The sequence below is a fragment of the Mus caroli genome, chromosome 12 (assembly GCF_900094665.2).
Source record: "Mus caroli chromosome 12, CAROLI_EIJ_v1.1, whole genome shotgun sequence".
In the NCBI taxonomy this organism is placed as follows: Eukaryota; Metazoa; Chordata; class Mammalia; order Rodentia; family Muridae; genus Mus; species Mus caroli.
In genome coordinates, this window is record NC_034581.1 from 106,458,418 (window position 1) to 106,484,354 (window position 25,937).

The window sequence follows — 25,937 nt, forward strand, 5'->3', positions numbered from 1 at the left end:
TTCAGGGAATAAGAATTAACATAGGCATGAGGCAAAAAAAAAAAAAAGAAACCCTGACTGAGACATAATAGTATCTTGGACTCTATGGTCAGATGTCGTACTCCAAATCCTGCCTGGGAGGAGGCCCGGGCATTCTTTATACTGTTTTAATTTAGATAATACACAAGAAAAGAATCAAGATAGTTTACTTATAATTCATTGGAGGCCTGCTCTTACTGAAGAGCAATGGAGGAGGAATGGATGGGGAAGGGGAGAGGGGGATTGTGGGAGAGGGACTGTGAGAAGAGGAGAGACAGGAAAGTCTGGTCAGAATATAACAAAATAATAAATAAAATAAAAGTAAACTAGAAGGCTTCAGTGGGTTGTACATGGTGGGAGGATGTGGCAGGTGGGCCTGGGCTCTGAGGTGGCCGGCCTCCCTCGCTCGCCCTGCCCTCCCCGCCCGCCCACCCTCTCACCGCTGGGCTCTCTTCCCTGCAGGTGGTCCTCATGTCTGCCACCATCAACTGCAGGCAGTTTGCAGACTACTTTGCCGTTCCCGTTCAGAACAAGATGAGCCCTGCCTATGTTTTTGAAGTGGAAGGCAGGCCCCACGCGATTGAAGAGCATTACCTTAATGACTTGGGGCACGTGCATCATAGTGGGGTACGTTGGGGCACACTGCTTCTCTTACAGTGAGTGGACTTTGGTTTCTGACAAATTGAATTCCCCAGGTTTGGTTGTGAGGCCCTTTTAGAACTTGTCAGAGCAGACGCATGGGAGGAAGGGGGTGGAGGAAAAGAAGGGGGGAAAACATGGGCTTTTGTTACAGCTGGGAGTTCGTAAATATCACAGTCCCCATAGAAATCACTGTGACTAGCGTCACGCCTCGCTCATGTGGAGAACCAAAGCTTTGAATTTCTGTCATTTTGAAATTGTAGATTTACTTAAGGATGGTAATTGTACTTGAGACAGAACTCCGATTAAATGTCTATTTTCTAGTAGAGAGTGACAGTGAAGACTGGGGACATATGTAACTTGTTTTCATGTGTGTGGGACACTCGGAGGTCTCAGAAGTCTAAACCTGAAGTAGAAGCGGATACGAAGCACTTCCTGTCCTATCTTCTGGGAGTGTGTTCAGCGAGGAAGGGCATCTGCATCTGGGTGAGACCCTGGGTTCCACCCCGGCTCAGGAACAAAGGCGAAAAGGAGTGAAAACTTGCCTCAGTCCTCTCCTCGTCTGACCCCTGCCTGTCAGGCCTTCTTCCCTTCCCATGAGACACTCCTCTTGCACAACTCTCGGGTCTGTCAGGCAGACATGGGGGCTTTGTGCTGCAGAGATGGCAGGCTGTCTGCAAACGGAGTTTGCCCGGCTCCCCACACGTGTGTCGTTCTGGTCTCTGACATCTTGGTGCTCACTACAGACAGTGCTGCAGTGACCCTCTCTGCCGCATGCTTCTGTGCACTCCGGATAGCATGTCTTGTAGAACTCTGTTTCTCAGCCTCAGCAGCGCTGGTATTTTGGCCAGAGAATCTTGTGTGGCAGGGGTATCCTTAGCATTACAAGATGGTTTCTTCTTGTCCTTGTCCCTCTCCGTTATCACACCCATCGATATCCTAGATAGTGCCAAATGTTGTGTTGAGACCTCTGTGAGGAACATGCCTTCCTGGAACCTCTGAGCCTGGAAGGAGATTGCTGGGACAGAGAATACATGCGATTGCAATTTGAGAATGGAGCCCCGTTCATCGGAGCAGGAGCTGAGTTTCTGTTGAAGATACTTGTAGTGTTGAAGAGTGGGCTCTACTCCAGTGAGGGGCTGCTTAGGTCCAGCTGACATCAACACCAGACCGTTCTTTGTGGATGCGTGGAAGGAAGGGTAAGGTCGGCTGTGGGCATCTACCCTCTGAGGCCCTCTGGTTGCCCCGGGGCCCTTTGGCTGAAGGTGGCTCTGTTCAGCTGTTTTGAAGGCCCCTCAACTTTCCATTGCTGTCACATCGCCTGTCTTTGGTAGCTGGAAGGCACATAGTGAATATTTTAGGGCACAAACAAATGTGAATGGACAGACCTAACTGCATGTTGATTTTTGTGTGGACGCTGTGGGGGAGGGTGCTGGGGATGGAGCCTAGGCCCTGTGTAGCTAAGTCATGTTCTCACTCCTGAACCTGCCTAGTTTGTCAGCCGTGAAAGGCGGTGTTTTGTTTATTTATGATGTTCAACATCAGGAGAGTGAGTTATCAAGTCCAATCTATCATTGCGCTGCCTGTTGACTAGTGCCATCATATGCTCCCAGCATGCCTTGTGGGATGCCCAGCCCTTCCGCCTGTCTTGTCTGTCTGTCTGTCTGTCTGTCTGTCTCTCTCTCTCTCTCTCTCCCCTTGACCATGGTTTGTTGTCTTTTCCTCATCTTGGGATCATTTGCTGCTCATCTTTTGTTTTTGTTTTTGTTTCTCAAAACAGGATTTCTCTGTGTAAGCCTGGCTGTCCTAGTACTTTCTCTATAGACCAGACTGGCCACAAACTCACAGAGATCCTCCTGCCTCTGCCTCCCGGGTGCTGGGATTAACAACATGTGCCAACATCGCCTGGCCGCTTACCTTTCTTGCTCTTGTTTGAACATAACAAAGAAATACCCCTCCCCCAGTCCCAGGTTTCCCTGCAGCCCTTCCCAGCCTCGCCTGGGGTAGGTAGGGCTGGGGGTGGGGGAGATCATGGTCTCTCTAGTTCCCAGGTCTCTTGTCTCTTCCAGTGTGACTCTACTGACCCCACTTCGCACAGCCTGGATTTACCAGGCTCCTTCGTTCCTATCACCATGTAGCAAGGTGGACCTTAGGTGTACTTGGCTTCTGAGGGAGCTGACACTGTCACTGTCATTGTCTTTAGTCCCCAGTCCCCAGTGCTCTCCTGGTTTTGCTGATGCCAACTTTAGGTGTCCTTGTATGGCCCTGGCAGGAGCCTCCTGTGTCTTTGCGCTCGACTTGTTTTCCTTCTCTAGAATATCTTTAGACAAGTGTAGTGTGCGCTCTAGGGGTTGTGCAGAGAATGTTGGTGATGTCCATTCCCAGATGAATAAGTGTGGTGTCCCACCCTCAGTACAGTCTTTCACACTAGTGCATTTCGTCTGAGGCAGAATCTTATGTAGCCAGGCTAGCCTCAGTCTTGCTGTGTAGGCAAGGATAACCTTGAACCCCTGCTCCTTCTGCCTCTGCTTTCCCAAGTGCTGGTACAAGTGTGTGCCGCTGTACCCAGCTCACAGCAGTCTTTCTGCACTCCATTAGGTCCCCTTAACGCAGATGCCCAGCTGTCCTGCCACCGATTGGTCCCCACCATTGGATGTGTACCCATTCTCTTGATGCATGTATTTTCCCAAGAACTCATTCCTTGTTTTCTGGAACTCCCTGGCCAGACTGGACATGTCATTTTGGTGACATGTGTAGGGATCAGAGCCTCCTCCTTGGGCATGGATGTGGCAGAAGGACTGCCCCAGGTGACGGGTGCTTCCCTCACACTCGGGCTTTGTGGCAGTATGCTTGTGCAGTCACTTGACTCAGAGTACAGGGGATGTGGGCCTCTCCCTTCCTTCTAGACCTCACAGACAGACGGGCCACAGCCAACCGTGACCTTATCACCTGTCAGAGTTGTGTTAGAAAGCATAACTAGGGGCCGAGTGACAGCTCAGGTGCTAATGTGTTCCCCTCACTATGTGAGAACCTAAGCTGGCTCGATGGGCACGGTTGTTTACTGTCATAATTCTCAGCACTGGGGAGTGGGAGACAGCCAGGTCCCTAGGGATTCTTGGCCAAACACCCACAAGAACAGCAGTGTTGAGGGCTTGAGTTCTAGACCTCAGCAGAGTTACTGTGACTCAGCCGAATCCTTTCCCACATGGCCTGTCCGTAGCAGACTTCTGAGGGGGGCTGTTGGGGTGTGGAGCGCATAGCTTTTCCTTGTTTCTGTTGTTGAGTAATTGCATTACAGAATATCAGTCCCTGTTAGCATAGAGTAGGAGAGTAAGAGAACACCAGAGATGACTGGATCAAACGCGCTACTGCCCTCTGCTGGTAGCTCCTGTGTGTAGCTGTTGGGATGTCGGTGCTTTTAGAGGCCGGGATTTGATACCCGAGTTCCCTAGGCCTCTGACGCAGTTTGTCCAGTGCCTTAAAAGTAGTCTCTGCTTGAGCATTCAGATTCCATCCACGTTGCCATTGACTTCAGCATCAGCATCTCAGGGATCCCAGGCAGTGAACACTGCCACCAAGTGTTCAAGAGTGGCTGTGAACAGAATTATTATTATTATTATTAGTAGTAGTAGTGTATCATCATCATCATCACCACCATCATCACTGTCATCATCTTCACCATCATCACCATCATCACTTAGGGTCTCTTAGAATGATGGCTGAAGGTGTGAGCACAGGTCTTACCCCGCACTTGTCTGCAACTCTATTTAATTGTCCCGTTCCTTTATTTTTTCAGCTTCCCTACCGTCTGGAGGAGCCAGTGATAACAAAGGATGTCTATGAAGTTGCTGTCTCTCTCATTCAGATGTTCGATGACCTGGACATGAAAGAGAGCGGGTAAGAGTCCCTCCAGCTACAACTCCATTTGTGTAACTTGAAACACTGGTCCCTCATTCGAGATGGCATAGTGTTTTTGCATATTAAGGGAATAGCTGTAGACATTTGGGCTTGAGCTGTAGTCGTCCTGCCTTCAGGTGCTGGGGTTTCAGCTATGTGCTGCCTGCCACTCAAAGCTGTGAACACCTTTGCAGCAGTCACGGCCACTCTGCTAACTTGTGCTAACGGAAGGCGAAGCCCAGCCGAGGGCAGCTCTAAGACTATTGTTTAAGTTAGATTTGGGCCAGAAGTGGGATGGAGTCACACAGACTCACACAGACGCAGGAGTCACACGGCTTTCTCTGCTTGCTTTTGTTCTCTTGTCTCGGGGCTATTTTTGGACACACCATAGGCAATTTAAATGTTTGTTCTTTTAGCTCTTTTTTTTTTTTTTTAATTTGCGATTCCCCCCCCCCCCTTTTAGGATAGTTTAGGTTCTAAGTGCTGGTTTGCCTGTCATAAATAGTATTTATTATTTTAGAAACAAATACTGGCGATGTGTATTCTCCTTCATTAGTAACCAAAGATAGATGGCTGGGGTGACATTTTTCTTGTAAACCTTAGGATACCCCTGAATTAATTCTTGTCACATCTGGACTTCTTACTTTGGTTCCCAAATTCTGCCCTCCAAAGACTCTGTTGATAAATGTTCTCAGCTTTTATTTGGGTAAAAAGTTATTTTATTTCAGTTTCATCCTTTGTTTAAAAAATCTAAATCTAAGTCAACAGATAAAAAACTTATATGGGGAGATTTGATAAAGAACTTGGTTTGTAGGACCTGAGTTTGATCTCCAGAAACTACAGGAGAAAAGCCAGGCATGACAGTGTGTGCTTGTCATTCCACTGGGAAGGTGTAGGCAGGTGGACCTGGTGTCAGACTGGCCTGGCTGGTAAGAAGCAGGCCAGTGAGAGACCCTGGCTGGAAGAAGCTGGGCAGAGCTCTTGAGGGTGAAACCCAAAGCTGGCACTCACTCTTCTGTCTCATTTTCTCCCATGCTCCCGCCTTCCCTTCCTCCCTCCTTTCCTTCCTTCTTCCCTTCTTCCCCTCTTCTTCCTCTTCTTTTTCCCTCTCCTCTTTCCTTACTCCTGCATGCACATATTCAGTCCCCCACGTACACACACATGCACATGTACACATTGCACATGCATACATGCACATGCACACAGTGACAACCTTTACTGTATGTAGCATGACTTGAAGCATGCAGACATTGGATAGACTCGGCAGTCGGTAGCCACAGGTACTGGCTCTCGTTCTTGTGTGCATACAGTGCAGGTGGCTGCAGGCTGGGCCTCTCTCACCTTAAATGCTTGCACAAGGGTGTTTTGTACACTGGAGTGTTTTCACAGACTTCAGTGCTGAACTCATAAACACTCCAAACTCAAAAACCACTGTGCGGCTCAGAGTCGAGCGTCAGACTCTGCAGGTAGACACTGCAGGTAGACACTGCAGGTAGACACTGCAGGTAGACACTGCAGGTAGACACTGCAGGTAGACACTGCAGGTAGACACTGCNGACACTGCAGGTAGACACTGCAGGTAGACACTGCAGGTAGACACTGCAGGTAGACACTGCAGGTAGACACTGCAGGTAGACACTGCAGGTAGACAGACACTGGAGCGATCCCGATTTTGGATTAGCAGAGCAGGAATCCCTGACTTGGGTGAGGCTCTAGGTTCTCAGGTGCTCCCTGCATTTTCCTTCTCTGCCACTGTATGCACAGTCTCTGAACAGCGTGTAACAGAACACATCTTTTGATGTCTTTAGCACTCGTTCTAATGCTGATGCTATTTTCCTGTACTCTCCTGGCTTGTGCTACCACAGTGATAAAGCCCCTTTTTGTCTCACTGCTCCTCATAGGTAAATGTATCTTCACTCTGGCTAACTCTGATAGAGTCTTTGTGTTTGATGACCTGGGAGCAGGCGTGGGTTTCTTTGTGGTTCCTGTGTCTGTGCCTGAGTGTGCTTGTGGTCTCAACACAAGTGTTAAATGCTGCCCACCAGCCCTGCCTCCTGTGGATGCTGCCTGAGTCCTTACGAGATTTGCCATGTTCTCATTTTCCTTTGTTATGCTTGCTCTAAGGTGGTCCCACAGGGAAGAGCTTCCCTCTAGCTGCTCTCTAAGTGCTTTACCCACCAAGCCATCTCCTCGGCCCTGATTGTTCAGTTGGTGCATAGTATGCCGCTGTCTACACTGACCAGGGTTTATCTGTTTACCTACTAACTGATGTGTTGATTGTCTCTAAGTCGCAAACTATGACTAGAGCTGCTATAAGAGCTTTCATGCCAGCTTTATGTAGACCTGACATCCAGTGCATTGGACAAATTCTAAGGAGCACAGTTGCTGGCGTCCATGTGGAGAGCACAATTAGTTTCTGAAGGAACCATTGGCCCACCTCCCATTGTGGCTGCATCATGTCACATTACCACCAGCAAGTGGCTCGGAGGCTTTGCCAGCTGTGTGTGGCCTGGGCTTGGCTCTCAGAGTGGGCATGGCGCCATCTCACTGCTGCTATGACAAGGTGTTTGCTCATGTCCTTGCCCATTTTTCAATCCAGTTATTTATTTGTTGCTTTGTTTGAGATAAGGTGTCACTAGATAGCACTGGTTGGCCTGGAACTTGCTATGTAGACCAGGGTGCCCTAGAACTCACAGATCTGCCTGTCTCCACCTCCTGAGTGCTGTGATTAAAAGTATATGCCATCATACCTGGCTTTGTTCTTTCCAATGCTGAGTTTAAGTATTCTTTATGTATTTGGATAGCAGTTCTTTATGTCAGAAAAACTTCTTGCAAATATCTTTCCATTTATGAGGTTTGTTGTCTTAGTTTTAAAAGATTGATGGATTTTGTTAATTTCAGTCAATCTGTGTGTATGTGTGTCCCAGTTGTCCTCAATGAAGTGAGTGGAAGCCTCCTTGGGATGCCTGCTCCATCCTCGGGCCCTTGTTTCTGGCTGTTCACCAATTTTAACCTTGCTCCTTTCCAGGAGCCTCCCATTCTTCCAGGGAGTCTAGGAGCACAGTTCTGGCGCAGTGAGCAGCGTGAGGCTGTCTTTAAACGACAGCCTGACTCTGGCCTTGCACTTTGTTACTAGTTTGTCACTGTTTGTAGGTATTTTCAATGGTCATAGCTGGAAATGAGTGAATGATTATGTGTGCCTTTGTATATGTGTGTGTGTACGTGTGCGTGTACGTGTGTGTGTGTGTGTGTGTGTGTGTAGGCTGGAGGACAACCCTGAATGTCGTCTTCAGGATTGAAATCCAGTGCCTCTGAGACAAGGTTTCTCATTGGCCTGAAACTCACCCCAGTTGGGCTACTTGGCAGCAAGCCTGAGGTGTCTCCTGTCTTTCCCTCCCCAGAACTGGAATCCCAATCATATGCATCCAACAATTTTACCACTGCCCCAAGGATTGAACTTCGTTCCTTATGTTTGTGGCAAGTGAGCATTTGCTAGCTAAGCTTGTCTCCCTGGCTATTAGTAAAAATTATTACTGTGTTTGTGTGTGTGCATGTGTCTCAGTGCACATGTGGTAGTCAGAGGACACGTGTGTGGAATCACTTCTCTGTTTCCAGGTTTATGTGTGCTCCAGGGGTGGGACTCAGGCTGTCAGGCTAGTGCATCCTGCACCTTTACCCACAGAGCCTCTCACTGGCCCAAGCCCTCAGTTTTTGAAATGGGATTTTTTTTCTTATGTTCTTAGACTGATTTTGAACTGGGATCAACCAATCTCCTGCCTCAGCCTCCAAGATGGTTGATACACAGGTGTGCAGCATTCTGCTAGGCTTGGGGATTTTTAAATTTTATTTACATATTTATTTTCAAATTTATTTTCTCTTGTGTGTGCTTTGTGTGCATGTGTGCGTGTTGTGTGTGTGTGTGCATGTGTGTGCATATGTGTGTGTTTGTGTGTGTGTGCATGTGTGTGTGGTGTGTGTGTGTGCATGTGTGTGGTGTGTGTGTGTTGAATGCATGCATACATGTGTGTGTATGGAGGCCAGAGAACAAGTTTGTATTGTATCAGGAGCATCTCCACCTCCTTTGAAGAAAGGTTCCCACTGGCCTAGCACTCACACTGCAAGCCTGGCTGGTCACTGAGTCCCGGGGTCTGTCCATCTGTCTCTGCTACCGCAGTGCTGGGGTTGTAGCAGATGTCACCACACCTTGCATGTTTATGTGAGTGCTGGGGACTGAACTCAGGTCTCATGATTCTGGGGTGGGTGCTCACTGACTAAGCCTTCTCCCTAGCTCCTTGGGAAGATCATTTAAAACCAGTCCCCTGTGTAGTACAGGCTATTCTTGAACCCCATACATTTTTACATGGTCACTTTTGTGATTAAATCTCCCTAAACTTTGGATAAATACTGCTTTTTATCAGTTTTTACTTTTATTTTTTAATAATTTAATTTGTAATTCCCTTTACATCCCAATCACAGCCCAAGCTGAAGGTTTTGTGGGTGAATTGATGTCCCCCTCCCTCCTCTGGCAATCCTGCCTGGCCCACAGGAAGTGGCCACTTCAGCCTCTATACCCCCTCTGGTAGGGATCTCAACTAGGGTCACCCCCATAGACTTTCTGTATCCTTCCCCCCCCAGTCCCTGGTCCCAGGTCTCCACTCCCGAGATCCTTTCCACTGATTTCCAGCCTTCCTCTCCCCCTCCCCACATGTGATCACCATTCCTGTTCCTCTCCTCACCTCCTGTCCTACCCAGTTCCCTCTCTCCATCCACATCCAGTGGCTGTTTAGTTTCCCTTCTGAGTGAGGCTCCTGCATCCTCCCTTGGGACCTATTTGCTACCCAGTTACTTTGGGTCTGTGTATTGTAGCATGGCTGCCCTGCAGTTTACAGCTAATGTCCACTTATAAGTGCATACACACCGTATGTGTCTTTCTGGCTCTGGGTTACCTCACTCAGAATGGTATTCACTAGTTCCATGCATTTGCCTGCAATTTTTTTGATGTCTTTGTTTTTAATAGCTGACTAGTATTCCATTGTGTAAATGAACCACAATTTCTTTATCCATTCTTCAGTTGAGGGACATCTAGGTTGTTTCCAGTTTCTGGCTGTTACGAATAATTGAGCAAGTGTCCCTGTGGTTTAATGCAACATCTTTTAGGTGTACACCCAGGAGTGGTATAGCTAAATCTTGGGGTAGAGCTATTCCCAGTTTTCTGAGAAACTGCCAGTTGATTTCCCGAGTGGCTGTACAAGTTTGCATTTCAATAAGTCGGTTTTCATCTAACATTTCCCTTGGAGCCAATGGTTGTCTCCCCGGTACTGGTGTGGGACCCAAGGCTTTGCACGGGTTAAGCCTATGCCTTACTCCACTGTACTTGCAGTCCACTTTTATATAGTCCACTGGCATTGATCTTGAATCCTTTGACTTGTAGAACCTGTTAGAATCCACCTCCCAGTTTCTGCCTGTCCCCCTCTTCCCCTCCCTGTCCCCCCTCCTCCCCTCCCTCTCCCCAGGGAGGGCCCACAGGTCTGAGGAGGAGAAAAATTCTATTTTATACAGAAATACCCTGGTAGTAAGAAGTGGTTATCCTAGACCTGCATCCTTTGTAGTGATAATCTGGGCCTTAATAAGGTTTGTTTATAGTTATTCTAAGGCTTGTATCTTGGGGCTCTTGATTATAGAATCTAAATTTGCAGGAAAACTTTTGCAGATAGTGTCTTGGGGGCTAATGCATTGGAAGTGAAGAGCCCCGGCCTTTTGCCTGGTTGGCCTCTCTCTGCGTGCCTTTCAACTGAAGAACATTACCTGACATGATCTGCAAGAGCTTTCATGAACAAAGCGTGTAAACTCAGGGTCTCATGCAGCAGGGACTCTGCCAGCCTTGATTCAAACTTGTTCACCTCACGTTTTGACAGGAACAAGACCTGGTCCGGGGCGCAGTTTGTGTCGGAGCGGAGCAGCGTGCTGGTGTTCCTGCCAGGTGTGCATGGCGTGATTTTGTGACTGGAATTTTAATTCTCTGGAAGCGCATTCTGAACAATGGTGTTCACGCTGCCTGTTCTCCTAGACGAGAGAGAACGCAAGCAGCTGTGACTCGCTTTGGCTTGTTCGTAACCTTTACCTTGCTACAAAGAGTTCATAGTAAGGAAGAGGTCCTTTCTAAGGCAGGCTTGTCTGCTTCACAGTTCCTGGTAAGATATTTGGCTTTGTTAAGAACATCCGTGGTCATGAATGTGAAGTGTTTGTCCTGAGTTCTCAGTGCTGGATTCTTAATGAGAGCAAAGCATGAAGCCCTGCGGACTCAGCAGCGACCCCGAGTCCCTTCTCAGTGCTAAAGAAAGGGGCTCCTACTGCACCTTACTGAGAGACTCAATTGTGTCTCACAGCCTTTTGTCAAAATGACTTTCTTTTTTTTTTTTTTTTTTTTTTTTTTTTTTTTTTTTTTGGTTTTTTCGAGACAGGGTTTCTCTGTGTAGCCCTGGCTGTCCTGGAACTCACTTTGTAGACCAGGCTGGCCTCGAACTCAGAAATCCGCCTGCCTCTGCCTCCCGAGTGCTGGGATTAAAGGCGTGCGCCACCACGCCCGGCTTCAAAATGACTTTCTTGAGTAGTGGTGTTTGATGACATTATAACAGTATTTCACATATTTTGTTGCTGAGGAGTAATATACAGAACATGTGAACATTTGTGTGTGCAGGGCTGGAAGCAATAGTCTGCAACAAGAGAAACTTGATTTTGGAATGTAACATGTGAGTTTCAAATCCTGGTCACATTTTGCTTACTGAATAGACTCATGTACAGAGACAGCTGTTAGCTGACAGGTGCAGAGAGTCTGCATCTGTGTGGATTTGCCTGTCACATGACTTCTAAGTCCTCACACTGTGAGGAAAAGAAAGGCAAAGCTCTGGTCCCCTCATTAATCTTTCAGAGGTAAACACCACCCAGCAAGGTGTTTGCAAGGGACATCTTACCTTCAGCTCTGTGACTTTCTTTTACATACTAACGCAGAGCGAGTCTGGCATGTTATGTTTATAGTTTCATTAATTGACTTGTTTTGAGCAGATATGAATTATTCTTTTCAGGGCTGCTCCAACAAGGCATTGAAAATTGGATGCTCAAAAGTGGTGTGTTTGCCTGCTGGGAAAACAGTTAGGCATGCTAGAATGGGTTGTCAGGAGGCTTGTTCCCTCAGGGCCCTGGGGCCACCCTCAGGCCTTGGCTTGTTTTGTTGGTGGTTTCCACTCACATGGCTGTCACATGACGATCCTGTGCCTCTACCTTCTCGATTTTTTTATGAGAGTCCCATTGGGTGAAGGTCCCAGTCAACTGTACCAGGACCATATTGTAGCTCCTGTATGTGCAATGATTGTTGATGAATCAGGCCACTCACATTTTCAGTCACCAGAGTTGTAATCTAAAATAGTTTTTGGGAGACATGGTTGAACAAGTTCAAAATATTGATAATCCACACGAGGCGCACCGCATATGCAGATGCTGGAAGGCAGTACACATTTTTAAACCCACTGAAAAAGAACAAATCCTTTAAAGTATTATTACTAGTTTTGTATTCTTGGGATCAAAGGCAGCTCACCACTGAGAACCCACCCCTGAGTTACACTCGCATCCATTTTGGGTTTTTTGTTTGGTTTGGTTTTGATTGGAGACAGAATTTTGGTGTAGCCTTGCCTGGTCTGGAGCAATCTGTGTAGCCAAGTCTCACCTTGAACTGGATATTACCTTGCTTCCATCTCCCAATTTCTGAGATTTCAGACTGGAGTTACCTCATCTGGTTAAAAAAATTGTTTTGATAAGAAACATTTTGTTTATTCATTGGAGGAAATTCGGAAAACAGGAGGGAATCGACCTCTGTGGCCAGCACTCATCTGTAGTCACTGCTCTTTCAAGGGAAACACTGAAAGAATTATATATTTAAGAATAACTTTAAGTTATTACTAATTAATGTCATGGTGCATTTGTTCCAATTCTGGCACAAAAGGATAAAGAGTCAAACTTGAACTGTAGGGTTGTCTTTAAAAAGATTATTTTATCTTCACGTTAACGAAGGAAGTAAAAGACTTGCTCAATAAAAAATTTTAAGACACAGAAAAAAGAGATTGAAGAAGACTCTAGAAGATAGAAAGAGCTCCCTGCTCAAGGATTGGTAGGATTAACACTGTAGCAATGTCAGCCTACCCAAAGCAACCCACAGAGTCAGTGCAGTCCTTACCTAAATTCCAGGACAGTTCTCCACAGAAATAATTTCCAAATTCATATGGAAACAGAAAAGACCAGGATATTTAAAACTGTCCTGAACAATAAACTACTGCTGGAGAGCATTATGTCTGATTTTCAGTTATGTTATAGAACCATAGAATAAAAACAGCATGGTACTTGCATAAAAATACCCACTTATGAACACACACCCCTGTAGTCATCTGTGAGCTCACACTCACCCCTGCAGTCACCTGTGAGCTCACACTCCTGCAATCGCCTGTGAGCACACACTCACCCCAACAGTCACCGGGATCTTGACAAGAGGCCAAAAATACACATGGGAGAGAAGACCGCATTATCAGCAAATGGGGCTGGTCAGGCTGCTAGATAGCATGAAAAGAACAGGACTAGATCTTACCTCACACCCTGTCCACACCAGTTAGGACCAAGTGGATCAGGTACCACAGCATAGCATCTGATGGAGAAGGCAGGGGACACACTCTACTGGCACAGGAAGGACTTTCTGAGCAGGACCCCAGGAGTGCGGGCATTGAGGCTGACAACAGTAGATGGAACGCCATTGTTCAAACAAAGATGCAGCTTACAGGGTGAGAAAAAAAAATACATCTGACCACGGGTTGGTATCTAGAATATATAAAGAATTCAGAAAAATAAACACCAAGAAGACAACCAAGTTAAAAACCAAGGCAAGGAAATAAACAGAGCTCCTAAAAGAAGACAGTGGACAAGAAAAATGTTTAAATTTAGAGTTTATTTTTATGTATATAAGTGGTGTTCCCTGCATGTATATCTGTACACCGTGTGCATTGCCTGGTGCCTGTGGACACCAGAGAGGCCGTCAGATCCCCTGAGGTTGGAGTTACAGAGGGTTCTGAGTGCTGGACACTGCGTCTTTAACTGCTCAGCCACCTCTCCAACCCACCTGATAAATATTTTAAGAAACATTTTTAGTCATCAGGGAAATTCACAGTAAAACTACTTTGAGAATTTATCTCACTGTAAACAGATGGCTAAGATGAGAGAAACCAAGAGACACTAAGGGTGGCAGGTATAGGGAATGTGGGCGTGGCTATGTGCTGAGGACTGAAGGGCTCTAAGGCTCCTGTATCTTCCTACAGAGACACTTGCTCATCCATGTGCATTGCTGCTCTGGCTACAGTAGCCAAGACATGAAAGCAACCCAGATCTCCATCAACTGATGGGCAGTGAAAACGGGTCACAGACACAGTGGGGTGTTGTTCAGCTGAAAAGATGAGATTAGTAACTTTGCAGGTTAAATGGGTAGAACTGGAGACAGTCATTTTGTGAGGTGACCGAAACCAGAAAGACAAACTGCATGTTCTTTCCTGTGGCTATGGTCTTTGACTCTTTAGATATGTGTGTTTGTTTATTTTGTTTTGAGACAGGGTCTCACTGTGTAGACCAGGCTGACCTTGAACTCACAGAGCTTCTCCTATCTCAGCCTTCCAAGTGCTGGGATCACTGAGTGCTGGGTACACATATGCCCCGCCCACCCCCAGCTTCTTTCTGTGTAGTTTATGTTGACCCCCAGCTTCTTTCTGTGTAGTTTATGTTGAAGTACTCACAGAAGTCAGGAACCTTGTAAGGAACCATGGTAGGTGTCAGATTTCAAGATTGGAGGGATAGACGAAACTTGTAGGGGACTAACAGGAGTACTGGAACAGGGAGGGTTAAATAGTGCAACAGGTGGGGACAGGGCAGAGATGCAGGTCTTTCTAACACTAAAGAGCTTTGGAAATGCCATATAGAGACTTACTACCATCTATGATTCCTATCTATAAAAGCAGGTTAAATGGTATCTCTGTATAATAGAATGGTTGGTCAGTGGAAGTACCATAGACTCCCACACGTTACAGGCTATTGTCATTGCTTTGGGTTACCCTCCAGAACACAGACCTGGAAGGTTTATCTCTTACTGATAGTTTCAATAGTGCTGGAAGGTTCTAGATGTGCTAATTGGGGAGAACAATGACAAACACTCTTACCCTGCTGGGAACTCTGAGCTACAATAGTCACCTAGCTGGCAGGGCAGGCCTGCTGGTACAGTAGTGGCAGGCACCGATGCTATGGGAGCAACCAACTACTTACTTGTGGGATGAAAAGCCCACTCCACAAAGTGGGACTCACAGCTGTTACTGGGCCCAAACCTGGAGGCTGCTGAGGTCATCGGCCCTCAGGGAGAGCCTCATAGCAGCAGTCTGCTAAGTGGACAAAAGAAGGAACTGCTCCCTAAGCTCTTATCTTTATAGCTATAGGTTAATCTCTCAAAACTCATGAGTGGAACCTCTTTTTTGCAGTAGGTGGTGATTTAATAGAGGCCCACAATAAATGGTTGTGCAGAGAATGGAAGTCTATGGTGTACTTAGCTCTAAATGGTGCACTGGCTCCCATTACCCCCCAGGGCTCATTGATCATTAAGGGGTGTGGGCAGAAAAATCGTAAGAGCCAGAAGGAGTGGCTGTGTGTAGAGAAACAGGCTTGCTGGAGGTGACAGTGCTGTTACAGACATGAACTCATAGTGGCTGTGACTGCGAGCAGTGTGACCTGCACAGGAAAGAGCCAGACAGGTGGCACCAAGTGAGCGCTGGGGCGTGCGTGCGTGTACTTTAAAGGGGCACATGAAGGTAGGAGAGAATAATGGAATAGCATTAGTGGGAGGGATTGGAGTATCAGGAATGTAGAGAAGATTTGATCAAAACACATTATGTGCAGGCATGAAATTCTCAAACAATAAAAAAGAGCAGAGCACTGAACCACAGACACGCCCCCTGCTCACCGCCCCGCCCCACTCTTCTCACCGCCCTGCCCACCCGCCCCTCCATGCTGCACGTGCTCAGCAGCAACTCAGCCTTCTTTGGGAAACTTTGTTATCTGTGCTTCTGCTCTAGAAGGTGTGCTTTTGGGCTTTGTTCTGTTAACCATACATTGGCAGGATGCGGCGTAGTGCATGCACCAGGCCCTAAGAGCTTCTCTGTCAAATGCAAAAAGATATAAGGACCCTTAAAAATAAGTTACCACTTCAGTTTTTAGATGAGTTTTTAGCAATAAATTCACCTTTGCCTCTCCCTTCCCCCTAGGTCTGGGTGAGATCAATTACATGCATGAGCTCCTCACAAACATGATTCACAAAAGGTATGTGCTGCGGGCGGGCGGTGGCGGGCCCTCTGTCTGCCTCTCAGAACATTGTGCTGCTTGCACCTCACAGAATCTCATTGCCTCACTGAATTGTTACTTGAGTCTGCTGTGTATCATGTGACCTTTTATTTTAGTGCTTTGTCTCTTAGGTTACAGGTCTATCCACTCCATTCCAGTGTGACTTTAGAAGAACAGAATAATGTATTTTTAAGTCCAGTCCCTGGGTACAGAAAGGTAGGACACTGGGAAGGAGAGGTGTGAGACGGGACCATCCTTGCTGGAGAAGGACTGGTACTCCAGCCTCTCCCAGTGTGTGCCCGCCAAACTGCCATCAGGTGATAAGTGTCAGTGGGAATCTGGGCCCTTTAGTGTTGTGCGTTGTTTTGTAAATCAGTTACCTGAAAGACAGGATTTTTTGTTCTGAGACACATCCTGCTATATAGGCTAGGCTGGCCTTGAACTTGAGATTACTTTGTACCATCCTCCTGAGTTCTGAGATTGGAAGAAGTATATATTACCATGCCTGGAAAAACTAAGAGTTTTATGTATTTGATTTCCTGACTCCCCAGGGCTCTGCTCTAGGGAGTTTGCTGCCTTGGGAGTGATGGCTTTGTGAGGAGCCGGGGCCTCAGCCATCTGGACGTTGTCAGCTTCCCTGCTCCTCAGAGCTCCCTGCGAGGATCCCGGTCTGGGACCTGGAGCTTTCGGCTCAAATCTCTGATATGTTTGAGAATGCTTGGACCCTTTAGGCACACTAGACTTTGGGTACTGTTCCAGGATGCTCAGGGTAGCAGCCCTGGCTCTAGAATCTGCCTGCTTTTGCTTTTTGGCTCCTGGCAAGTCCATGGTCCATCCACTAACGATTTCATGATAGGTTCATGAGCAGACCCTTGGCCATGTCATACATCCTTCTTTTAAGCACCACTTGCCCTGTATGTGTCTGGTTTTCCATGTAGTGGGAGCTTCTTGATGAGTGGTAGCCTGCATAAAATACGAAGATGGTTACTTTGTCGTTCGGAGCCAGTATACACACTGGTGTTTAACATCAAGCCCCTTTCTAACTGTGCAGCCGTGTCCTGAGGAGCGGGACACACACACACCAACCTCTTCTGTTTGATGCCCCACAGATTATTCTGTCAACCAACATCGCAGAGAGTTCTGTCACAGTTCCTGATGTCAAATATGGTAAGTTAGCCTTTCTCTGCTCACTTCTTCCTATAAAGAGGCATCCATAGGCTTTTCTGACCACTGGAGGTGTCCTCTGCTCTCCCTCTCCCCATGCTTGGAAGAGACTCAGAGGCTCACAAAGGTTCAGTCTCTCATAGTATTGGCTCATCATTGTCCCCTCTGAGGATAAGTTTTCTTTCAGTCAGGGCCACCTCTAGGGGATGTCAGGCAATTTCAGGGCATTTAATGGAAGCAGTCTTGGGGCTGCCTGGGACAGAAAGGTAGGCAAGGGGAGGTAGTGTGGATGGAAGCCATGACAACGCCATTGTCTGGTCCTTTGTGTATATGTGTTTAATTGCTAACTCATGAATATGTGTGTGTGTGTGTGTGTAGTCTAAGCTTTCTAACTCTTGAGTTGTTAACTCTTGAAGGACCAGTGCCTGTAACCATGGATATAGTACCCCTGTGAGGAAGACCGTGTTATGTTGATTATAGTCTGCTGGGAGACAGCAGAGGAATTACAGTTTCATGTAGAGACAAACATACCGGAAAAGAAGTAGGGGAAGGGAAACTGTAGCTTTGTCTTAGTTGGGTTTCTGTTGCTGTGATGAAGCAGTGTGATCAGAAGCAGCTTGGGCCAGGCGGTGGTGACGCACACCTTTAATCCCAACACTTGGGAGGCAGAGGCAGGCGGATTTCTGAGTTTGAGGCCAGCCTGGTCTACAGAGTGAGTTCCAGCACAGCCAGGGCTACACAGAGAAACCCTGTCTCGAAAAACCAAAAAAAAAAAAAAAGAAAAAAGTAGCAGCTTGGGAGGAAAGAGTTTACTCGGCTGCCACATCACAGTCCCTCCTTAATGGAGATAAGGACAGCACTGTTCTTGCTTGATGTCACCAAGAGCTGTGTTAGGACTGATGGTGTGCGGCAACTGCAGGCTCAGGTGAGGGGAGAGGGTGGTGTGGCACAGCCTGAGGAAGGCAGAAGTCTGCTTTCTGTCTCTCTAAAGGACAACTCCCACCATGTACAAAAGGCAGGCGCTGTCTGGAGGGAAGCCGAGGGCTCCTTCACCTGGCCTGATAGGTTCTCCTTGAAGCAAAAAGAATCTAGCTGATTTGTTACACTCACTGCTAGACAGACAGACAAGAACACAGGATTTGAAACCTGACAATCCAGAACATAACGCCTGTCATCCCTACCTCTGATATAATGAAATTTTGGAGTAACTCTAATCTTTTGAGTGCATCCAGACAGATCTTTATGATAATTTGGTCCTTACATCCAAAGACTTCCAGTTCTTCCAGTTTGATGTAGAAAGAAACCTTGGTTTCCTGTTGCAGGAGATAAGGAGCAGTCGGCACACTCCCAGAGGTGTCTGCAGCATGCAACGCCAACAGCTGCATGGTCACACTCTGGGCTGTCATAATCCCACCAGCTGGGTGGTCACACTCTGGGTTGTCATAATCCCGTCCTGCCTTGCCGTGTGCTCAATACCTTTTTTTTTTTAATGGCAGTTATAGATTTCTGTCTGACCAGAACTCTGGTTTGTGATGAAGATACAAATTATCAGAGTCTGCGACTAAGCTGGGCCTCCAAGACCAGCTGTGACCAGAGAAAAGGTAAGGCATTTGTGGTAGACACCCTGAGGCCTCAGTGGTCATGTGGTGCACAGCAGCTTCCCGAGAACTTTCTTTTCTGTCTCACTCAGATAACTTTATTGAGGCTGGTTTTAAGTCGAAGCACCAGTATTTTGGTTTTCATTCACCTTTGACTCCATGTTTTAATCTTGAGCTGTCTTAGTGTCAGCTGCTAAGGGACAGACAGCCTGTTAGCTCAGTAGCTGTCATTTTCAGAGTGAAATGTTTAAAGATATATTGAATGGCTGTGGAAAGCAAGTGGATCACTTGAGTGATTTGGACAGACCAGCTTTTGACTGCCTCTAAGCCTGGTGCTTGTAGGGTCTTTCTCCTAGTGAGTCCCACAGAGGAATCACGGTGTCCTATGCCAAGCTGAAGGGATAGGGGCCTTTGGGGATGGATGCTTTGCCTACAGAAGGGAGTCTATAACGTGCCAGGCCCAGACGTTGCCTTCTCCTGTAGCAGGAATTGGTGTCAGGGGGACAGCATCTTTGTGTCCTGAGAAATGGTTTGACTTTATAGAGAGCCTCCTGAGGGAGGTAGGCAGGATGCCAAAGAATTCCTCTGGGAAATTACTGCCTCAAAATCAAACACATATGTGCATAAGCCAAGTAACTGATATGTTCCTGCCTCAGTGCAGACACTGGCTTTCAGTGTGTTCTTTCCTCCTTAGCCCTCATAAGGGGTAGGAGGTGAGCATGTGGTAGTCTGAGACTCAGGGAAGCAGCAACAGCAGCTGCACAAGGTTCTCCTCAGGTGGGCTGAGGTCTGAGGCATCAGGCTTCTGGCCTCCTGATGGCTGTACTCTCTCCTCTCCTGAAGTTTCTTGTCAGAGAGGACCAGGAAATGATGAAGGCGCCACTGTAGCCTGGCTGTCAGGAGCTCTGTGAGTGTGAAAGGTGGCCACTTTGTGAAGCTCCACAGCGCATGAGCCGCTCCCCCATCCTTGGTAGCAGATACAACCCTGTTTCTCTTTTAGCCATCACTGGATGCCTCATACCATCTTGTTTGATTTTTTGACTTGCAGTTCCATAACAATTCCTAAGGTTAAGTAGCATTCCTCGTGTTTGCTGGTATTGTCTGCTCCTCAGTGGGTGCTTGTCTTGGTCTCTTGCTTTTTAAAATTTATTTATTTGCTTAATTTTTGAGTCCTTTGGACTGGCTGGCATGGAACTCACTGTGTACACTAGTTGTGTGGCTTTGAACTTGGGAGCTATTTTACTGTCTCTTCCTCCCCCCAAACACTGAAATTACAGCTGTGCACCACCATCTTCAGCTTCCTGCCCATTTTAAAGTCAGGTCATTTGTGTTGTAATAGAATACTGAGTTTGAGACTCTTCATGCAGCCACTTGTTTTGCAGGAGTCCAGGGTCTTCTGTAGAGAAGAGGCTTTAGCCCTGGCGAGGCCCTGGCCAGCTCTTGGTCCTGCAGCTTTTCCCTTGTGTCTCTTACAGAAGTTTTATCATCCTAGTGTAAACTTCTCTTCATCATCTGTTCCCCGTTAACTTCCACCAGAGTCACTCGTACGGGGGTGAACTTTGGATTAAGGTTACTTTCCTACTTGTGCATGTATAGTGAGTGACTCTGCAGACAAAAGCCTCCTGTGGCCTTGTGTCTGGTCTGTTATGAGAAGGTCAGTCAGGTGTGGCCACAGCAGGAGATGCAAGAGAGGCCTGGGAAGATAAAAGCCCTGTACTCATCAGCAGACACAGGAGGTACAGCCTGCTGCATAGAGCCACATAGGAAGGAGATGCCCCGAGTGTACGAGCAGGTGAGGGCAAGGTGACCTTACCTCCATTGGGCTTTATGATGGAATGATGAGACAGGGGGACAGCTCAGGACTGGCTAGTTTGAATAACTCCATAGAGTCTGGATAGTGGGGTGGTTCCTCCTTGACACATGACCCTGGGATTATTTCCACAGAGGAGTCCTGCCTCCTGGTAAATTGTCTTGAATCTTGTAGTTTATTGGAAGGACTTAGTTTGCTTGAGAGCTGTATAGACAGTCCTCTTGTTCTCAGGGTGAGAGGAGAGAGAGTGAAGGAACGCACTCACAGGAGCCGGACTGAGGCAGGAGAGGCCCAGTTCCCCTCGGCCTTGTCTCACCCACTTGTGGGAAACAAAAGTGAGATAGGCTCTCCCTGTGTAGCCCAGCTGCAGCTGGACGGCATACTGTAACCCCGACCCAGCTCCCACGCTAACTGAGACCCCTTGCCTTGGTGTTCTACATGCTGGGATTGTGGGTGTGTACCTTTTTGTTGTTGTTTTGGGGGTTTTGACTTTTTGTGTGTGGTTTTTTTTTTTGTTTGTTTTTGTTTTTTTTTTTTTTGAGTCAGAATCTTTCTTATGTAGCTCTGGCTGTCCTGGAGCACACTGTGTAAATCAGCCTGGCCTTGAACTCACATTGGCCTTTTTGGCTTCTGACTCCTGGCTTGTTGTTTGTTTGTTTGTTTAAGGTTTGTATCTGTTAAGGACACTCCTCACTCTTTTTTTTTTTTTTTCTTGAAGATTTGCTTTCACTCCACAAATAGTAATTGTCATGCGCAAAAGGAGGCGTTGGTGTCATGGCTGCTCAGGTGGAGCCCGGCGCTGAGCTCTTGCGTGCACAGTTCTTAGTTAATACCAGGTGGCCATGGTGAAGGACGTCTTGTAGAAATCTCTGGATAGGCAGACAAGCAGCAAGGACATCTTGGGTGGGGGTTGGGGATACTCCACAAGACTCTAAATATCGTTTGTGGATAAGCCATGCTTCTGTCACCACCTACATGGCTTTTCTGTGGTGAGCTCTTATTTTAACTGGTTTGAACTAAATCTTGCAGGAAATGTGTATTCTTCAAAGTAATATGGTTTCTATTGCATTTTGGCCAGTTTGTTTTCTTTTGACACTTACACTAGATTGTTTTAGAGTAGAAAGCAGCACTCAATCTTAATTTAACTAACTGTTTAGGATAACTTCACTTGGGATAATATTAGAATAAAGATAGTTTGTTTTTACTGGCCTAGCATGGTAGAAGATAACGGTTTTCTATGTCTCTCCACACTGATGTGAAAGTGATCAAGGCCAGTGGAGTTGAGCCTCTCTTTTGCAGGCCGTGCTGGACGAGTGTCTAAAGGACACTGCTACAGACTGATCCCCAGGGACTTCTGGGACAATGCTATCCCTGACCACGTTGTTCCTGAGATGCTGGTAATGAAGTCTGTTCACTGTCAGTGTCAGCTGTTTGTCTATGTGTAGTTTTGTTTCTCACTCTGTTCTGACCCTGATACTGCTGACGCGCTCCCTCTCCCTCCCCCGCTGTTTGTCTGTCTGACTCTGTCTCTCTCTGTCTTCTCTGTCTGTCTCTCTCTCTCTGTGTCTCTGTATCTGTCTCTCTGTCTGTCTCTCTGTCTCTCTCTCTGCTATTCTTAACTGCGTGTCATTCCTCAGGAATTCAGCAAGTAGGCTGGGTTGGAAGCCAACCCCAGGGATTTACCTGACTGTGCATGAGGAGAGCAAGCTCCACACAGATGTGTGAGAGACCTTGTGGGAGGTTCTGCCCTGTCACCATGCAGACTGTCACCAAGCTCTGGTTGGACAGCAGGGCCATTCACCTGACTGTCACCAAACTCTGGTTGGACGGCAGGGCCGCTCACCTGTTAAACCTTCTCGCTGTCCTAGCCCTGCTTGTAATTATTTCTTAAAAATTTAAAAAATATTTTTATCTGTTGTGTTTGGGTGTTTTCTTTGTCTCCAGTAATGAAGTGCCTGCAGAGGTCAGAAGAAGGTGTCGGGTCCTCAGTGCTTATAACCACCAAGCTACCTTCCAGCCCTCCTGTCTTGATCCTCAGTCTGTGGATGTCGCCCCGTGTCTGTGGCCCTTTAATACTGTTTTCTCTACCTGTCAGTCTCTTCCACTCCTTTATGATGAGTAACTGTGGGTTTGCCTTGGTCTTTCCTAACTTCCACCCTCTTCACCTTCCTGATGTCTTTTTGCTTCCTGTTTTCCTGCTTTGACTTTGTCTTCTTCCCCTCTTTGGAGAAAGGGTCTCCCTATGGCCTATGCTGGTTTCGAACTCACAGTCCTTTTGTCCCTAACTCCCCCAGGTACTGGGATCGCAGCACGCACCCTATGCCATGCCAGTTTCCCTCTCCTCCCGCACTGTCAGTCAGGGTCTGGCAGCACCACTGTCCTTAAACCTGTGTTCCTGCCTCTGTCTCCCCCGTGCTGGGATTGTGGGTGTGCTGCCACGCCCAGCGTCCTTCTGTCTTGTCTTCTTCCCTATCCATCTCTGCTGTTCTCCATCTCTATTCCTTCTCTTTCGCATCCCCTTTGCACAAGTCCTGTGAACAGCTAAGTGGTTTAGCATCGTTTCTGTACTGGAATTCTGTTCTTTCAGCGCTGTCCGCTGGGAAGCACAATATTGAAGGTGAAGTTGCTTGACATGGGTGAACCGAGAGCTCTACTGGCCACGGCCCTGTCTCCGCCCAGCCTGAGTGACATCGAGCGCACCATTCTTCTGTTAAAGGAGGTGGGACACGTGCAGTGACTTAGTAGTGGGGAAAGCTAAGGCTTAGCCTAACTTTCTGAGTCTGTAAAGTGGTTTAGCTGTTGCAAAGCTCAGCGCGGGACTCCAGTCCCAGCCGCCCTTCAGCTCGGCCTGGCCCCTCCCCCGTGTCTCTGAAGCCCACTGCCTCTCCATCCCTATGGCCCCATCCTGAGAAGCATCCAGCACTTGCTTCAGTCACTTCGGGCTGCTTGGCTCTTTCTCTAGCTTTGTCCTCCACTCCTTCTCATCCTCCTGCCCACCATTGCCTGAGACTCTCTTCCCATCTGCTCTCCTTGGCCCACTCATGACTCAGCCTCAGCTCTTGTGACTTGCCCTCACTGGCCCTCAGAGCAGCTGTGTCCTAACGTTTTCCCCGCAGACGTGCTTGGTCAGTGTAAGTGTGCTTGGTTCTGCTGGGACCTGTTGGTTCCGTGTGTGCCGTGTTTGTTAAACTTGGGACTGGCTGGGCCTGTGGAAGTGTCCTTGCATGTCATCTCCCTGTGACGTGACATGCGCTTCCTAAAACCACGGAAGGAGTGAGTGTCAGGAGTGGCTGGAGTCACCATCCTCTGCAGGTGACCTTAGCTGCCTCAGAGTCTCACTCACCAGCAGCTGGTGCACCGCCCGTCTCGCACCATCTGCCTTAAGGATAGTGGAGTGTGGCTATGGCAGCTGGCCCTCACTAACGACACTAACTTGCTTCCTAGGTTGGTGCACTGGCAGTCAGTGGGCAGAGGGAGGATGAGAACCCCCACGATGGCGAGTTGACCTTCCTGGGACGAGTGCTGGCACAGCTCCCTGTCAGCCAGCAGCTGGGTAAACTCGTTGTGCTGGGACATGTGTTTGGGTGCCTGGATGAGTGTCTCATCATAGGTGAGTGGGACCGCTGTGGGGACAGCTACTGTGGGGACAGCTGTGGGCAGCGTGTGCTGGCATGAGCTGGCGGGCTTCATACTCTGTTTTTTGTCTTTAGCGGCAGCTCTTTCTCTGAAGAATTTTTTTACGATGCCTTTTCGGCAGCATCTGGATGGATATAGGTATTTAACATTGTCCCTGTGGGGGTCACCTTCCTAGTGGCACGAGGTGACACTTTATCAATGCGTTTGCAGGAACAAAGTGCACTTCTCAGGTAGCAGCAGGAGTGACTGCCTGGCACTTGTGGAGGCGTTCAGGGTAAGTGTCTACCCTCTGGAGAGGAGGAGGCAGAGGTGCCACCCAAAGCACCAGTGTGTTCTCTCACCCCGGCTATGAGTGGATAGAGGTGTCTTCTCATGGTGTGGGCAGGGCTTCTGGTGGCTCTCACAGGAGGGAGTGGTGGGTGTCTGCAGTATTTCCTCAGGCTGATTGAAGCACTAAATGCGTAAGTTTTCTGTATTTAGCCATGTGTTGACATTGGAATTAAATTCAATTAGCTAGTGAGTTATTTTGACACTGGGATCTTGTTGTTTCAGGCCTGGCAGGCTTGCAGACAGCGAGGAGAGCTGCGGCATCCCAAGGTTAGTCATAGCTCCTCCTTGGTGCTTCAGCTGATGGCCGGTAACATTCACAGTGCCTACAATTCTGTCTCAGCCTGGTCACAGCCTGTGCACTGGGATGACATTAACACCTGTGGTCACTGCAGGCATTGCTCATGCTGTCCTCTAGGAGGGGCAGCAGGTGTCTAAGTGGCCTGGCTCTGCTGCTTTAAGGTAAACAAGTTGGCTCAGAATTAATGACACTGTAGCCCTTGCTCCTTTCTCTGAGTTTAGATAAAGGGCTTAACAAGAACCTACTCCAGTAGCCTGTATTGCTTCTCTTTCTCAGATAAGGCCTTGTCTTCTAAACTAATACGGTTTGAAAGACCTTTGGTAGGCATGTCTGTGGATATAGCCTTGCTGTGCCTCAGTGGGTCTTTACCCACAACTGTATTTATTATCTTTCCAGGGGCTACAATGTGACAAGTCTTTGTCTAGTCTGGTCATTCTGCCTTAGATTTTTGGGGACAGATAAACTCAAATGAAGAGTTGTCCCTGTGTAGGGCTTGTGGTTTGGATCTTGTGTTCCCATGGCAGTGTGATGTTGGAAGCTCTCATGGAGGACGTCCTGTATGTGGTCACTCAAGTGCACAAGCTGAGTGCTCCCTGTTGAGGTTCTAGACGAGACATAAATTATGGTAGCAGATTAGCCTCTGACTTTCTGGCCTCATGTTGGATATTGTACTTTTATATGTTCAAAGGATGAACTTGACTGGGGACGGCTAAATTACATTCAAATAAAGAGAATCAGAGAGGTAAGCTATAAATTCTTCAACTTGGTTGGCAAAAACAAACTGACTTAAAAATGGTTACTAAGCAGGCCAGTGGGTGGTGGTACATGCCTTTAATCCCAGCACTTGGGAGGCAGAGGCAGGTGGATTTCTGAGTTCGAGGCCAGCCTGGTCTACAGGGTGAGTTCCAGGACAGCCAGGGCTACACAGAGATTTTTTCAAGATAAACCTGTGGTCCTTTCATTATTAACCAGCTAACCTAAGTAAGCACATTAGGGGCTTTGTGCTTCTGATTCACTCCGTGGTGAGGCTTGGCAGTTCCTGAGCTCAGATGTCTAGTGTTTTCTCCAGGGGGTTTACAGAAGAGTCACAGTGAGGCTGGCCTGAGGCTTGTGTGTGTTTGTGGGAGTGTGTGCACAT

The 25,937-nt window shown here is 47.6% G+C and overlaps 1 protein-coding gene across 1 annotated transcript in view; it reads left to right on the forward strand.

Moving 5' to 3' along the window:
- Tdrd9 (tudor domain containing 9) overlaps positions 1–25,937 on the forward strand; it is a 92,878-nt gene that overhangs the window by 25,404 nt on the left and 41,537 nt on the right. Inside the window, exons 7-20 of the mRNA XM_021179500.1 lie at positions 481–645; positions 4,454–4,554; positions 10,470–10,534; positions 15,888–15,942; positions 16,095–16,179; positions 17,073–17,130; positions 18,624–18,728; positions 21,835–21,932; positions 23,123–23,254; positions 23,980–24,145; positions 24,246–24,309; positions 24,382–24,445; positions 24,724–24,768; positions 25,488–25,541. Of these exons, the coding sequence (XP_021035159.1) occupies positions 481–645; positions 4,454–4,554; positions 10,470–10,534; positions 15,888–15,942; positions 16,095–16,179; positions 17,073–17,130; positions 18,624–18,728; positions 21,835–21,932; positions 23,123–23,254; positions 23,980–24,145; positions 24,246–24,309; positions 24,382–24,445; positions 24,724–24,768; positions 25,488–25,541 (1,257 nt within the window). The remainder of the gene's footprint in view (positions 1–480; positions 646–4,453; positions 4,555–10,469; positions 10,535–15,887; positions 15,943–16,094; positions 16,180–17,072; positions 17,131–18,623; positions 18,729–21,834; positions 21,933–23,122; positions 23,255–23,979; positions 24,146–24,245; positions 24,310–24,381; positions 24,446–24,723; positions 24,769–25,487; positions 25,542–25,937) is intronic.